Consider the following 16,214-nt stretch of genomic DNA (forward strand, 5'->3'; position numbering starts at 1 on the left):
AACAATCTTTAGCTGCATTTACCACAAATTCAATGATACAAAAGGTTTCTTTTGACACTTAATGGGCAGGTCCGAGGGGATTTTTCCAATTGTCCACCATACCTTCAACAAATGAGTCAGGGAAACCTTGGAAAAAATGACTCTTTTACCAAAGGTACAGCAGACAAGGAGATGCACCCTCTCCATGTAATCTGAAACTAGTATAGCCAACTGTCACTTGAAAGGCTGAAGAATAAATATATATAAAGGGTTAAAGTATACATAGCCAAATGATTGCTATGGCATTTTAGTAATTTCTTCATGCTTCACCTATTACACATCCACATAATATCACAGCATTAATAAGTAAGCAGACATCAATATGGCTATAAACTTTATGAAGTTTATATGCAATTTCCCTGGCTGTATTTGTTGCAAGGTTATGACAAGTCACGATGTTAATACCACCTAACCTCAAAAGCACTATGAAATTTATTGGCAAAATTCATGGAGCCCCTCTGGCTTTACAGGCTCCTTGCAGTAAATGTCATCTTGAAAATATAGTTCATAAAACAAACCATGCAATATTATGTTACATGTTGGATACTTCAACTTACCAAACAAAGTACAGAACATGCCTCCAAGAATGGGATCTGGCAATGAGGCAAACAATGCAGTAAACTTCCCTACTGTCCCTAAGACCAACATAATAACTGCTCCATATTGGACCACTCGCCTGCTACCAACCTTGAGAAGCAGAACAACACTATTTAGAAAAGTTAAAACAATCGGATACCACTGATTTATGATGCTTAACTGCAAGAAAGAATGTAATTCTGCCAAAAACAAAACCAACTGAAGTAAGGCACTAAAGCCTCAATTTGATGTACTAAATTTCCATAAGAAATCTTAAGTTGGGTTTCAGTTTTCTAATGAAACCATTAATAACTCCTGATACAAATAAAGTGTTTATTGGAATGAAATGTTGAATTGAAAAAAAACAGTTCTGTGCTGTTAACAGAACAATAGCACAAATGTCAATGTTGATGAAACTTAAGAATGAACCTTAAACTTTAGTCAAGCATAGTTTTGGAAAAATTACAAAAGGTCAGATAAGTAAAGTTTACCAGTTTGTTTGTGCAGTCTTAATTGGCATTCTAATTAAAGAGAAAGTACTGGAGAGACAGGCTGAAGTAATCCTTCAATCATAAGTTGAGGTACTTAAAAAAAAAAGCAAAGAACTTTACATTAAAGAATGTTTGATAGAGTGAAAAGCATGTAAGTCTGGATAAGTTTAGAAGTTTAAAAAAGGAAAGTGAGTTTAAATGCAATCCAATAGTTGATGTAGTAATATAAGTTAGCTGATGCAAACAAAGTTATCAAGTAAGATGTTAGGAAAAGATGGCTAACAAACCAGGAAAAGTGACTTAACAGGTGCCTTATCAAATACATATCTACGAGGAAAATCAGATGGCTTCAATATCACAGCCAAAGTGCTTTCCTAGGCTATTGGTTGAATCATCAAACAGGATACACATGATTCAGATCAGTTACCAAAGGTAGTAGCTTAGCTCAGTTGTAGAACTTTCAGTTCTGAGTCAGGTCATGGGTCTAAGTCCAACTTCAGAGATGGAAACTACATCATCCAGAATGGTACTTCAGTACAATAGTATTGGAAGTGCCAACTTTCAAAGTTAGCAGTCAGATTTCTCTGCTATTTGAGATACTTCATTATGTGCACATTGGCTGCTGCATTTATACACAAGTCACTACACTTCAAAATAACCAAATTCTTACCTTCTATCTGAAGGCATACCTATGCAAAAATCCGAGTTTTGTAAAGCTTACGAACTAAACCTGGACCCTATGAATGATTATTTAAAAAGTATAAATTTTAATTGTAATTGTATTTACTTTCATTTCTCATCCCCTATAAGTTGTGCAGTTTCTTTGGCTGCAGAAACATGCCCCTGATGATTCAGTTTATTAAAACAATGAACAATTGCCAGATGGATCAGCAGGATCTAAGCTCAATCCTCATTCTGCATAGTGTTATTCATCTGCAGCTATATCATGGCAGATTTACTATATTTAAATCTCAATACTCTGATTGGGGTGGGCATGGATTTTGAATGCTATCCACTGATCCATGCTGGAAATGTGCATGTGGTGCTATTGGTTGGTATGTCATATTGAAAACATTACTTCACAAAAACTAGGAATTAAAGTCCATGGTTTCCATGAAGTTGTTAATTATGTAATTGAATAACATAGGGTATTTTGAAGGATGGGATATCAATTCTCCAAAGCTTGAATACATGATTCTAGATCTTGATACTGCATACAGAACTGCAGTGGCATAGATAGAGAAATTGTGCAATTTGATTCTTCATAATTTCTGTTTGGTACTCCAATTAGTCAAGTTATTATTAAACAGTTACAATAATTTTTAAGTAGCTACCATAGTCACTGACTGCATTATATGAGGGCTGAAAATAATGTTTGTTGGAGATTCTTGCTCCACATATAAAGTACTCGAGATTTTGTTCCATGCTGCAGAAATGCAATCATTAATCTAGTATTTCCACAGTGTGCTAATAAGTTGAAAGGTTGAAATATTGCAATATATTCACAAAATAAATTTTCAACTGGCATCATGAAGTCATTACAAATAATTAATCTACACCATGTTGAGGAGCTTTAACATGCAGCAGGTTCAACTTTTATATTAAAGTAATTCAATATAAATTATCAGTTAGCTTTTCAAAAAATCACCACCGAAGTGAATTGTTCTAGTTGCCAGATTGTTGTCAAGGGAACTTGACACACCAGCTGGATTCTGTTATTTCAGTGTATGTTCTTCACACCATTGTGTGCACATATAATGCTACTTAATAAACCCAAACCCTCATCTAACTGGTCTTTTATTTAAGAAAATATTTTCAAAAACTAATAATTACACTTGTATGAAATTGATGTTTACTGTGGAATATTCTTTTCAGACTCATTTGCCTCTAGCATTCCCTGCACAATTGCTAATAAAACAGAAATGAGACAAAGATCAAGATAAATCATTCTTCATCTTAAATTAGTTGGAAAGTTACAAAGCAGTAGTCAACGATTAACAGCTCATAGCAATTTCTAATTATATTATTTAATTTGCTTCGAAAGTATAAGCAGTGGCTGCATTTTGTTGTCTCTAGCACTGATTTGTAGCATAATTCCTTTGAAATCTGTCCTTTGGCCAATGAGGTTAAAACATTCAAATGATCAATATTAAATTTAGCCATTCAGAAAATCTACAAATGCAAGAGAAGTCTGAATAAATTTGGCCTCAGTATTAAATTCCAACATTTTAGGTAAAATATACATCAATAGATTATGTACTTCAGGATTGCAATTAGTTGAATAAGCACAGTTCACTCTTAAAATTTTATCGTCAAATTGCTCTACTCGATCTTTTTTCCAGTGATGTGCTTTATAAAAGTCAGTTAAATTACAAATAAATGTAGAATCCATTTAACAACTGTTTTTAATAAAAGCATAATGAGTGTCAATTGCATTATTAGCAGTATTGCTTGGAGGAATTCAGTTAACAGTTTTAAGGGATTTATTTTTGTTGTAATGCTTTTCCTGTGATTTTTTTCCCCCCTCCAGCCCGTTGACTTACTGTACTTGGATTTCCAGAAGGCATTTTAAAAGGTGCCACATAAAGAGGTTATTGCACAAAGTAGGAACTCATGGTGTAGGTGGTAACACATTAGCATGGATAGAAGATTGGCTGGCTGGCAGAAAAGAGAGTATGCATAAATGGGTCCTTTTCGGATTGGCAGGATGTGACTAGTGGAGTCCCACAGGGATCTGTGCTGGGGTCTCAACTTTTCACAATTTATATCAATGACTTAGATGAGGAAAGTGATAGTATAGCAGCTAAATTTGCAGATGACACAAGATAGGTAGGAAAGTATGTTGTGAAGAGGACATAGAGGTTGCAGACTGATATCGAGAGGTTGAGTGAGTGGGAAAAATCTGGCAGATGGAGTATAATGTGGGAAAATGTGAAGTTGTTCACTTTGGCAGGAAGAATAAAAAAAAAATCAGAGTATTACTTAAATGGAGAATGACTGCAGAATTCCGAGATGCAGAGGGATCTAAGTGTTCTAGTGCAGGAGTCACAAAAAGTTAGTATGCAAGTAGAGCAATTAATAAAGAAGGAATGCTGTCCTTTATTATGAGAGGAATTGAAAATGAAAGTAAGGATGTTATGCTTCAGTTATACAGGGCATTGGTGAGACCACATCTTGAATACTGTGTGCGCAGTTTTGGTCTTATTTAAGGAAGGATGTAAATGCATTGGAGGAGGTTTACTAGATTGATACCTGGAATGAGCAGGTTGTCTTATGAAGAAAGGTTGGACAGACTGGGCTTGTTTTCACTGGAGTTTAGAAGAGTGAGGGGAGACTTGATTGAAGTATTTAAGATCCTGAATGGTCTTGACAAGGTGGAAGTGGAAAGGAGGTTTCCTCTTGTGGGGGAGTCCAGAACTAGGCGGCACTGTTTTAACATTAGGAGTCACCCTTTTAGGACAGATGAAGAGAAATTTTCTCTGAGGGTTGTGCAACTTTGGAACATTCTGCCTCAGAAGGTGGCCAAGGCAGGGTCATTGTATATTTTTAAGGCAGAGGTAAATAGATTCTTGTTACGCAAGGGAATCAAAGGTTATCGGGGGTAGATGGGAGTGTGGAATTTGAGACACAATTAGATCAGCCATGATCTTATTGAATGGCAGAGCAGGCTCAAGGGACTGAATGGCCTACTTCTGCTCCTAATTCGTATGTTCGTATGTTCTCAGTGACCAAATGAACCATATAAATGGGAAGAGGGACATGGAACCCATCAGGTTTCTACAAATACATTGTTGAACTGATTGATTCTGTTAATCATTCAAGGGAAGAGTATCCAGTTTTTTTTCCCCACTGTGAAAAGCCTGGCTTCTGATTAACATCTTCCTATGGTGAAGCAACCAACATCAGAAACTAAGTGAAGAGAACATCAAATGCACTATACCATTGAACTAGTACATGATTAAATTGGCCAGAATCTACTGTAGTAGGGCATTCAATAGTGTCTGCCATTGGTTAGATCTTCCCCCTGCACCCTTCAGCTCAAAAAAAAACTTTTGCCTACAGGTTTGCTGAAGTTGTGCTGTTATCAGCTCACATTTAACAATCAGTCAATCAAACAACTGACAGGAGGCGGCTCCACAAACATCCCCATCCTCACCAATGGAGGAGCCCAGCATATCAGTGCAAAAGACAAGGCTGAAGCATTTGCATTCATCTTCAGCCAGAAGTGCCGAGTGGATGATCCATCTGTCTCCTCCCGAGGTCTCCAGCATCACAAATGACAGTCTTCAGCCAATCCAATTCATTCCACATGATATCAAGAAACAGCTGAAGACACTGGATACTGCAAAGATTATGGGCCCTGACAACATTCCGGCAATAGTACTGAAGACTTGTGCTCCAGAATTAACTGTGCCCCTAGCCAAGCTGTTCCAGTACAGCCACAACACTGGCATCTACCTGGCAATGTGAGAAATGGCCCATATATGTCCTATGCACAAAAAGCAGGACAAGTCTGACCCGGCCAATTACTGCCCCATCAGGCTACTTCCGATCATCAGCAAAGAAAAGTGACGGAAGGGGTCCTCGACAGTGCTATCAAGTGGCACTTGCTCAGCAATAACCAGCTCACTGAAGCTCAGTTTGGGTTCCACCAGGATCAATCAGCTCTTGACCTCATTACAGCCTTGGCCCAAACATGGACAAAAGAGATGAACACAAGAGATGCGGTGAGAGTGACTGCCCTGGACATCAAGGCAGCTTTGAGAGAGTATGGCATCAAGAAGCCCTAGCAAAACTGGAGTCAATGGGAATCAGGGGGAAAACGCTCCGCTGGTTGGAGTCTTACCTAGCACAGAGGAAGATGGTTGTTGGAGGTCAATCATCTCACTCCCAGATCACTGCAGGTGCTCGTTAGGGTAAAGTCCTATGCCCAACCATCATCAGCTACTTCATCAATGACCTTTCCTCCATCATAAATTCAGAATTTGGGATGTTCGCTGATTTCACAATGTTCAGCACCATGCACGACTCATCAGATACTGAAGCGGACAGTGTCCATATGCAACAAGACCTGGACAACATCCATGCTTGGGCTGATAAATGGCAAGTAACATTCACTCCACGCAAGTGCCAGGCAATGACCAGCTCAAGCAAGAGAGAATCTAACCACCTCCCCTTGATGTTCGATTGCATTACCATCGCTGAATCCCCCATTAACAACATCCTAGGGGCTACCATTGACCAGAAACTGAACTGAAGCAGCCACATAAATACTGTGGCTATGAGCAGGTCAGAGGCTGGGAATTATGCAACGAGTAACTCATCTCCTGACTCCCCAATGCTTGTCCACCATACAAGGCACAGTGGCGCAGTGGTTAGCACCGCAGCCTCACAGCTCCAGCGACCTGGGTTCAATTCTGGGTACTGCCTCTGTGGAGTTTGCAAGTTCTCCCTGTGTCTGCGTGGGTTTCCTCCGGGTGCTCCGGTTTCCTCCCACAGCCAAAAGACTTGCAGGTTGATAGGTAAATTGGCCATTATAAATTGCCCCTAGTGTAGGTAGGTGGTAGGGAAATATAAGGACAGGTGGGGATGTGGTAGGAATATGGGATTAGTGTAGGATTAGTATAAATGGGTGGTTGATGGTCGGCACAGACTCGGTGGGCTGAAGGGCCTGTTTCAGTGCTGTATAACTAAACTAAACTAAGGCACAAGTCAGGAATGTGATGGAATACTCTCCACTTGCCTGGATGGGTGCAGATCCAACAAACACTCAAGAAGCTCAACACCATCCAGGACAAAGCAGCCCACTTGATTGGCACCCCATCCACCATCTTCAACATTCACTCCCTCCACCACCAACGTACAGTGGCAGCAGTGTGCACAATCTACAAGATGCACTGCAGCTACTCACCAAGGCTCATTCAACAGAACCTTCCAAACCCAAGACCTCTATCACCGAGAAGAATAAGGGCAGCAGATGCATGGGACCACCACCACCTGCAAGTTCCCCTCGAAGCCACACACCTTCCTGACTTGGAACTATATCGCCATTCCTTCACTGTCACTGGGTCAAAATCCTGGAACTCCCTTCCGAACAGCATTGTTGGCGTTCCTACACCCAAGGATTGCAGCGGTCAAGGTGGCAGCTCACCACCACTTTCTCAAGGGTAATTAGGGATGAGCAATAAATGCTGGAATAGCCAGTGATGCCCACATTCCCCAAACGAATAAAAAAAACACATTTTATGCTGTCCTCTGAGGCGGATTTGGTGGCGTGCAGGGTGATATAATTAGGTGGGAGGTTTTTTTTTCAGATTCCCGACTGCGAGATATTTCAGAGGAACTAAGTCGGCAACACGTTTGTGGCATTGCATTCATTTAAACAACAAGAATACTCATTACCCTGCGCATAGTTACAATATAGTCCTACCAGCCATTACGTCAACAGTGAGCAATATGCCCATGCTACCCAGTTCACGAATGTTTTCACATAACATGCAACAGTCAAATTTGTTCAGTTGAGTCTCAAGACTGTGCTCTTCCTCTATTTAAACTTATCTGTTAAGCTAACGTCAACAATGGAATGGACGTTCGCCTCTAGGCTCAGCACCAGGAAAGGTGAATCATCCCGGGGATGGCAGCGACGACATGGGCGGGGCTACATGGAGGGCGGCACAGTGGCGCAGTGGTTAGCACTGCAGCCTCACAGCTCCAGGGACCTGGGTTCGATTCTGGGTACTGCCTGTGCGGAGTTTGCAAGTTCTCCCTGTGTCTGCATGGGTTTCCTCCGGGTGCTCCGGTTTCCTCCCACATGCCAAAGACTTGCAGGTTGGTAGGTTAATTGGCCATTATAAATTGCCCCTAGTACAGGTAGGTGGTAGGGGAATATATAGGGACCGGTGGGGATGTTATTGGAATATGGGATTCGTGTAGGATTAGTATAAATGGGTGGTTGATGGTCGGCACAGACTCGGTGGGCCGAAGGGCCTGTTTCAGTGCTGTATCTCTAAACTAAACTAAACTAAACTAGTGTTTAGAGATGATGAGGGGTGGGCGGGGAGGTAAATTGGAAAAAAATGCCATCAGACCAGTATGCCAACATCTTCCTGCCTCCTTCCATCTTTTCTGGGCCTATTGGTGGGGATATTGGTAAGGCAATTAAAGTCACTAAGAAGGCAATCAAGAGGGAATCCCTCTTTCCCGACAGGGGGGCATATTGGGACGGACTGCCTCAGTGGAACTAACAAGCTGTGAAGGCTTTGATCTGAAGAGCTGCAGACATGGCCAGGCTGAGAGGTTGCTTTGCAAAGCACTCCTTCTGTCAGATAGTAGTATCATTGCTTGGCAGGAGATTGCCAGCTGCCTAGAAGACATTTAATCTGACCAGCACTTCACCCACCAATAGCAGCACTAGCTGCCTTCTCTGAGTTACATATTCTGCATAGGGCAAAGGGAAAGGGCACGGAGATGCATGTGGAAGGCGACACCTCCAGAGGGTCCACAGGCAGATAACCAGCTATCCTGGCATGTGCAAGCACCAGTGCTTCAGGAGGCTTAGGTTATTGGCAGGTCACTGCTGGCATCTGCATCATGATGCAAGATCACCCTCCCAGTTGACCAGGTGGGCATACATTGTCAGGGCCCAACTGGAGGCTGACTGCCCCACCTCCCACAATCCCATTTCGCTAATTCTTGCCAAGTTGGACAATCTCTTCTGCAAGGAGAGGAAGCAGGGAGGAGGGATTGTTAGGCTTGTGCTCAAAAGGAGTGAAGGACAACATTTATGTCTGTATACAGTGAAGCATGGGTGCAAGAGTGCAATCGGCTGAGGGTGTGCATGAATGTAGTTAGCTCAGATGGGATGCGAGGTGCCTGCAGAGAGGGAATTAGTGGAGCTGCAAGGCGTGTTGTTCTGAGGAGTGCTGTGCAGGAAAATGTTGGGAAAGTCAGAATGTGGGGTTTGGCATCTTTAAGTGTTATGCCACTCATGCAAGATGACTTCCTAATGCCCTGAAAAGGTCTCCAGGTTAGAAGGGACACTAATGCTGCTCACTTCCTCGGCTAAGTCCATTCATGCTGGTTTGGTTGAAGGTGTCCTTTTCCTCCTGCCCTTAGGAGAGCTCACCACACTCCAGCCCCTCAGTTGGAGCTCCAGGTAAGAGTGGGAGACTCAGGGACCAGTCTTCCCAGGTCTTCTCACTATTCCTGTGGGTGCTGCAGCTTAAAAAAATCCAAGTCCTGGTAAGCTTCTCTGAAGCATGCTGTGGTCCTTTTAAGCAGAAATCCTTCCTCTGACAAAAAAAAAAGCCAGTCAACCTGCCTGTTGTACCCAATTGGTCGAGAAACCTGGAGGCAGGCTCTTAATTGATTTGCTCTGGCAAGGAACAAACAGCAGGCCCGCTACTCCAGCGATCAGGTTTGTGACCTGAAAACGGTTTGGGCATCTGATTAAAAAAAACCAAGGCAGTAAGATTCCACCCAGAGAGTCAAGATGTGGTCAAACACAATAAAAGTTTTAAATTGCAAACCATATTTGGTGTCAGAGGCAAATCATCTTACACCATTTACCCATGAAGAACAGCAAGCACCATTAGCCTTACTGTTATTTTGACAGTAAATTCTGGCCCAATATGCAAATAGAAATAATGGCAACCTATGCCCTGGTAAATATTGCACGGCAATAAATTCAGGTGCCGTACAATATCAGGCTCAATAATTCCACCAATCCTTCATGGTCAAATTACCTTTTCAACTGTGAATAGATACCTTCAAAAAGTAAAATAAAGCTAAATCATACAAATTTCGAACATCTTGAACCTAGAATGGTACTGATGAGCAAATTCACTCCCTCTTGAATAATTGATGTAACTACAAGGACGTAGGCAAGTGTCAAAAATGAAAAGTAAGGAAACACAGTTAAAAGGTGTAGGTAGAAGGTACTTTTGTTATCCCAAGGACCCCTATATTTGGGCTGGATGATGTAGAACCATTTCCTGTTCCAAGTAATCCTGCAATAATACATGATATTCCTTCAGTGAAGATCCCTCTGGAAGACAAAAAGTAGTATTCCAGGTTACAATCAGTCCTGTTTATAGAGAGGTAGAGTTAAAACTTTATTTTAAAAACAATAACAGAATTTGGTAACCTATTGAAGACTTTTTACAACTCAGGTTACATCAACTGCAATTGAACACTAACAAATGCCTCAATTTCTGGCAAGTGTTCACAATACTGAAAATTGCCTTGTCTAAAATAAACTAGTTATATTCTTTACGTTGAAAAACTTAGTTAATTAGGGTAATACCATATAGAGACAGCTCAATATTTCACTGATCTAATGTTAGTAATCTAACTTAAATTCAAACCAATTTTATACAAAATATAAAATCAGTGCAAGTGAGTCTGTATATGCTGTAGAAGAGAGGTGTACCTGTTTAACGCATGGATAGGTGGAGGTGGAGCCCCAGCCAACCTAGCACAGGCATAATAATCGCCTATGGATTCAATGATACCAGCGAGTGTTGCACTGAACATTCCCAGCACTCCAGCTACTGTGACCGTTGGTAAACCCCACTGACCTGCAAAAAAATCAAAACAGACTTCAGAAGAGTATTTAAATAATTTAGCAAAAAGAATGCATTAAAAAAAAGTTACATTTATGACCTCAGTGAGATTGTTAATGTCAAAAATACGAGATATGAACCATCAGACCCATTTAAGAGAATCACAACAAGATTTCACATTACAAAACCTCTATTATAACTAAACTAAAAGAAATCCCCATTAGCTAATTAGTACTTTGTATTTTGAGGTACCAGTTACTTACAAAGAAAGGTATTTTCTTTACTTATTAAAATACTTGAAAACCTCACACAACACTTATACTTTACACAGTCCTTTTTGACAGTGAAATCCTTTGTGGTTGAAAGTTCCAAACACCATCTAGTTGCAATGAGTTGAATCTCCCAGACCTTTCAAAAATCAATGTCCTCTTCGCTCACTTCTCCAAGCACTTCCAACCCGGACGTCCATGAATAAAGTGATTCCTGGTGTTCGTGCTGGTCTTCTACTTCTCTGCAAGCTTCAACTTTGAAAACAGGTTCAAGTCTTCATAGCCTTTTACTGTGTCAGGCTTCTGATAGCCTCTCTTGTGAGGCAGCAACAATTGGTTTCTTCTCTTGCTAAATTTATCTGGACTCAAGCTGACTGCACATTGGAACAGGACAAAGTCCAGAAGTCTGGTTTCACAGAGCCACCTGGGCCTTCCATTGTTCCCAGGTGTTAACAGCTGCTTGGTACATTTATATCTTTGGAATCACTGACCCCCTTGTTTATGACCCGAAGGTTTGGGAGGGTGAAATCCATTGGGGGAATTTTACGCTCTGGCGGGTTTGGAGACAGGCAAGCATAAAATAGGGTGGCGGGAGGGAGGGGTTCCCACCACCATTTCTTCTCCTCCAAAATTTAGTCTGGGGCGGGAGGGTCTGTGAATGGCTTTCCCGCCCCACCACCAATTGAGGCCCTTAACTGGGCAATTAGTCCCCAGTTAGGGGCCTCTTCCCGTTGCAGCCACAATTAGTCAGGCGGCAAGTGGTCCAGTCACTGCACTGGAAACACGGCCCGAGAAACCATGCAGGTTGCTTCCCGGCTCTGTTGGGGATGGGAGTGGGGAGGGGAGAAAAAAAAAAAGTGTGATGGCCCTTGTCAAAAGGCACTTAGTGCCTGAACTAGGGACAAGTCATCGGAAGGGGTTGCCCACTGAGGGCCACCCCCCTGCCCTTGCTCCTAATTTCCCACCCCCACAACACCTACCCGGCAAGAACCCTCCCGCCCCGAACTACCTGAGACCTGGCTCCAACAACATTCCTCAGCCTCCGGTAGGTGCATCTGCAGCAGCAGCCACCGCCCTGGCGCTGCAGCCAGGGAGGACTTCTAGTGACAGGGTTGTTGATCCTGTGGAAGACCCACCACTGTCCACTTAAGTGACTGATAGGCCCGCCAATTTTAGTGCCATTCGGAGAAGAGGTGATGTGGGGGTCTCAGCATTGGTTTCTCTGGACATCAAGACCCCCGCCACCAGGATAAAATTCCCCTTATTGTTCTTTAGTTGTTACCCCTGCAGTCTTTTATTTTGGAGAAAAATAAAGTCTTTGATTTGCTTTGTCCTTTAGCAGAGTAAATGTGAAGTTACTGACCTTCCAGACTCCATCTCAAAAACTTTTTAAAAATCACAATGTTACACAGTCCAGCGTTCATAACACATGTTGCTGAAGTTTAATTTCAAAGTATGTGGTTAACTTTAACCACAATATCCAGTTTTATAATATTTAAAAAGTAACTGCTCATGTTTAATTGTACACTATTCTTTTAACCTTTCATATAAAAACACAAAATAGGCTCATAAAATCAGCAGCCTGTTTTACATCACATTCAAATGAGGGTTTTGGTGGAACATTAAATAAAATTGTAATGTACAACAGGCTGTCTATTTTTCTATGAGTCCACTTCATGCTCCTGGCATAGACCAATTTCACCCCAGAGTTCTGGCTGTATAAAGGTAAGTTGAGGAGTTACTATGCATATTCTATTTTACCTGCACAATAAATCATAAACTATTCCCTTTTCCTGGCACTTACATGGATATGGCATACGAAACCAGGGCGCTGTTGACATTATTTCACCTCTGGCATCTGTTCGGGCTTTGAATCCATACTGATCAGGATTTTTTGGAAATACATCAGTGAGTGTTAAAAGGTAGCAAATTAGCCAGACAACCATGATGGCCATTATAATCTGAAAAGAAAGCAGAGACAATATTGCAGGTGAAAGTTCCTATTCTGGATTTATTTATAATACAGAAATCAATCTATAAAAAAGAACATGGCAAGATGACAATTTTTTTTGTTTAGATTCACCAGAGAGCTTTTCTTAATGCATTGTAAACTAGTTATATAGAACATCCCTAAACTGTCCAGTCTTGCACTCGTTTAGAGATTCACGCATTTTGGATTAAAAATGTAACTTATTTTGATACCAACAGCTCTTTGTGCTGTTATGCCAATGTGCTTTGTTGAATGTCTGGAGATCTGAATTTGTATTTTTTTTTAAAAAGACATTTATAAAAAGATGACTTTGATAGCAGCTTAGGATGGTCACCTAATTTGCAACACTGTATTCTACATGCAAGTACTATGAGGAAAGAGATTAAATGTTTGCTAATTCCCCAGCAAGAACCAAGACCCAGGAAGTTTAAGGGAATTGTTTGTTCTCTTTCTTTCAGCAAGAGAGAAATACTGCTAACTGTTATGTTTTGAATCACAGTGACTGTCATGTGACAAGCCCCTCCCCATCTGTGGTTTAAAGCTGGTGTTTTTCTCTGCAGCAGATGAGAAGCAACTGGACTCTGACAATGTACAGACCCAAGTAGGGGTCTCTGTCTTTCTCTCTCCATTCCAGCTTGAAAGATTGCAAAAATTGCAATTGACCTTTGCATACTTGGTTACAATCAGAAACTCCACTGCAGGAAATTATCAGGTATTGCTGTCTTCAGGTGACCACCGAACCAGTCATTTACCTCTTCAAATTAAAAGCCTCAGGACCATCAAATTCAGCCAGAAGCCAGCCGAATCACCAAACTCCACAGACTATATACCCCTTTTTTCTATGGATTCTAACTCAACCAATTTATCTTGCCCCACTCTGTAATCTATTTGTGTGTGTAAACTTTCAGAGTGCATGAGAGAAAGTTGGCGCATTATTATTTTATTAGTTCAGTTTAGGTTCAATAAAAAAAGTTAACCTCTTTCTTTGTTAAACTCAAGAAAACCTGTCCAATTACTTACTTGCTATGATCAGAACAAGAACCAGACACCTACTGAATTGGCCAGTACATCCACTTTAAGATGTAAACCTGTTGTGGTCAAACAAGAAGGGGGAAAAAAAAAGGGAAGCTCTTCGAACCCTCCTCACTTGATCGTAACAGTGCTGAAATAGCTTTGTGATCAGTCTCTTTTTGATCGGTCTCTCTTTTTGATCATAAATCTCGAAATTTCCTTGTTGTTGACAGCTTTTGGCATTCCAGTATAGATTTTTTAAAAATATTTGTATATTGAACACTAAAGACTTGAGTGTTTCACTCTTTTTGCTGAAATCTAAATTATATTAAAATTCTTATCTCAAAGAAACAGTCAGTGACTTCTTAAAAAAAACTATAGTTTTTTTGTGCTCAAGCTAAAGATTTACTTGGTCCAAGGCACAGCATAAGATTCTGGCCGCTTATATTCAGTTAGATGGAATCAATGGGCCAGAATTTACTGTAACTGGCGAACGAATGACACTGTTACTTAGACTTGCCTTTGCCCATTTAATTTTCCTGAGACTTTGCATTGCGAGTCAGAGAGATTGAAATAGCACAGCACCCTCTACAGGGACTCTGGGATCTGTAAACAGGGCAAGCAACTGTGCATATCCTTAACCAGAATAAAGTATTGTTAAATGAACAGCAAAAGAGTCTGAATTGGGAAGTGCAAGTTTTAATTGCTTTTATTCTTTCATGAGATCTGGGCGTCACTGGGAAGGTCATGATTTGTTGCCCATCCCCAATTGCCCTCGATAACAGAGTGGCTCGCTAGACCATTTCAGAGGGCAGTTAAGAGTCAACCATTTTACTGTGGCTCTGGAGTCACATGTAGGCTAGACCAGGTAAGAATGGCAGATTCCCTTCTCAAAAGGACATTAGTGAACCAGATATTTTTTATTAACAATCGATGGTAATTTCATGGAATGACCAGCTCTCAACAGGCCACTTGGTCTCTGGATTACTAGCTCAGTGACATTATCACTATGCCACCATCTCCCCCTTCACTATTTCACTTTGCGTACCCAAATTTGAGAGAATAAAGTGAGGGAAAGAAAAAGTGGATTGAGAAAGGAGGGAAAAAAAAGTTCAAGAGATTTTAAGCTCCAACTATTAAAAGCTGAAGGGATGAGACTCCACACTTACAATAGTTAATTTACAATGCCAGAGAAGCTGTTTATGCAGTAATTAAGAATTAGCACATACTGTTAAAATGCGACCTAGAGTGAAGTGGACAAGTTCTAACTTTCTGTGACACATTTAGCACATATCTACCATGCAAGTACAGGAACTTCATACATTTGAATGGGGAGTCAGATATTGAGATGTCTTTTTTTTTTGAGTAACTAATGGCAGAGCAGTGCATCTTGGACAACAACTTTAGAAACTGCATTTTTAGCCACATAACTGCCCTCACCTGAAGTTTGTGTGTGATTTGCACATAAATAATGGTGGTCCTCGCTAGTCTCATTGTCATTTTGACAAATTCCGGCCCATTGTTTATAAATAGTCCTACATCCCCTTGTACGATAAATTAAAAGATTTTAAAGAATTTTAGTGGCCCTCCATGGTAGGCATTATTGATGCCCTTAGTTCTGAATTAATGGTCAATCTGAAAAGATATTTTGGTCTGGATAAAGCAGGTAAGTTGAACCTTGCCTGTCTTGATGAACATTTCAGGATGGTCGAATCTTTTATAGCCTTAGTTTTTAAAACATGTGCTGGGACGATTTCTGGGTCCTGACACCAATGGTTTCTAAGGTCTCCTGGCTGTGCGATCTTCCCAGAAGTGGTCAATTAAGAGACCACCTTCAGGACCCCATTCCAAATAAGGACAGCAGGTGGGCTGCACAAGCAGGAGGGCCAATGAGAGCACCAGAAGCCTGGGGAAGCCGGCAGCCCCACCAGGAGAAGTGGACACTGCCACTGAAGGTGGGGGACGAAAGGACGCCTCAAGATGGAGGCATCCTTTGAAGACTTAAATGCTTAAAAATAAACTGAGGCCAAGGCTGCCAGGCCATCATTGTGGAGGGAGAGCCCCTCATTAGCATGGCCTGTAGCTACAGCTGTAGCCCAATGACACCTGCAGCTTTGGGGTTGAGGGGCGGGGAGGGGGGGGGGGGGGGGGTGGAGGGGAGGGGTTGGTGGTGTGGAATTAAAAAGGAGGCCTCGCTGGTCCCCTGGCCTGCCACCGGGAGGTCGCCTCCAGGCGCCTGCCAGAGTTCGGACTCGGGTGCTGGGGGGGGGGCCTA

At 41.6% G+C, this 16,214-nt stretch overlaps 1 protein-coding gene across 2 annotated transcripts in view; it reads right to left on the bottom strand.

Moving 5' to 3' along the window:
- The window catches only part of slc23a1 (solute carrier family 23 member 1), a 116,354-nt gene that overhangs the window by 11,788 nt on the left and 88,352 nt on the right, over window positions 1-16,214 (bottom strand). For both annotated transcript variants that reach the window (XM_068043514.1, XM_068043515.1), the window contains exons 9-12: window positions 12,743-12,899; window positions 10,537-10,684; window positions 10,047-10,152; window positions 597-726 (exon numbers count right to left, since the gene is read on the bottom strand). In XM_068043514.1, coding sequence (XP_067899615.1) covers window positions 597-726; window positions 10,047-10,152; window positions 10,537-10,684; window positions 12,743-12,899 — 541 coding nt within the window. The remainder of the gene's footprint in view (window positions 1-596; window positions 727-10,046; window positions 10,153-10,536; window positions 10,685-12,742; window positions 12,900-16,214) is intronic.

The sequence above is a fragment of the Heterodontus francisci genome, chromosome 12 (genome assembly GCF_036365525.1).
Source record: "Heterodontus francisci isolate sHetFra1 chromosome 12, sHetFra1.hap1, whole genome shotgun sequence".
Classification (NCBI taxonomy): Eukaryota; Metazoa; Chordata; class Chondrichthyes; order Heterodontiformes; family Heterodontidae; genus Heterodontus; species Heterodontus francisci.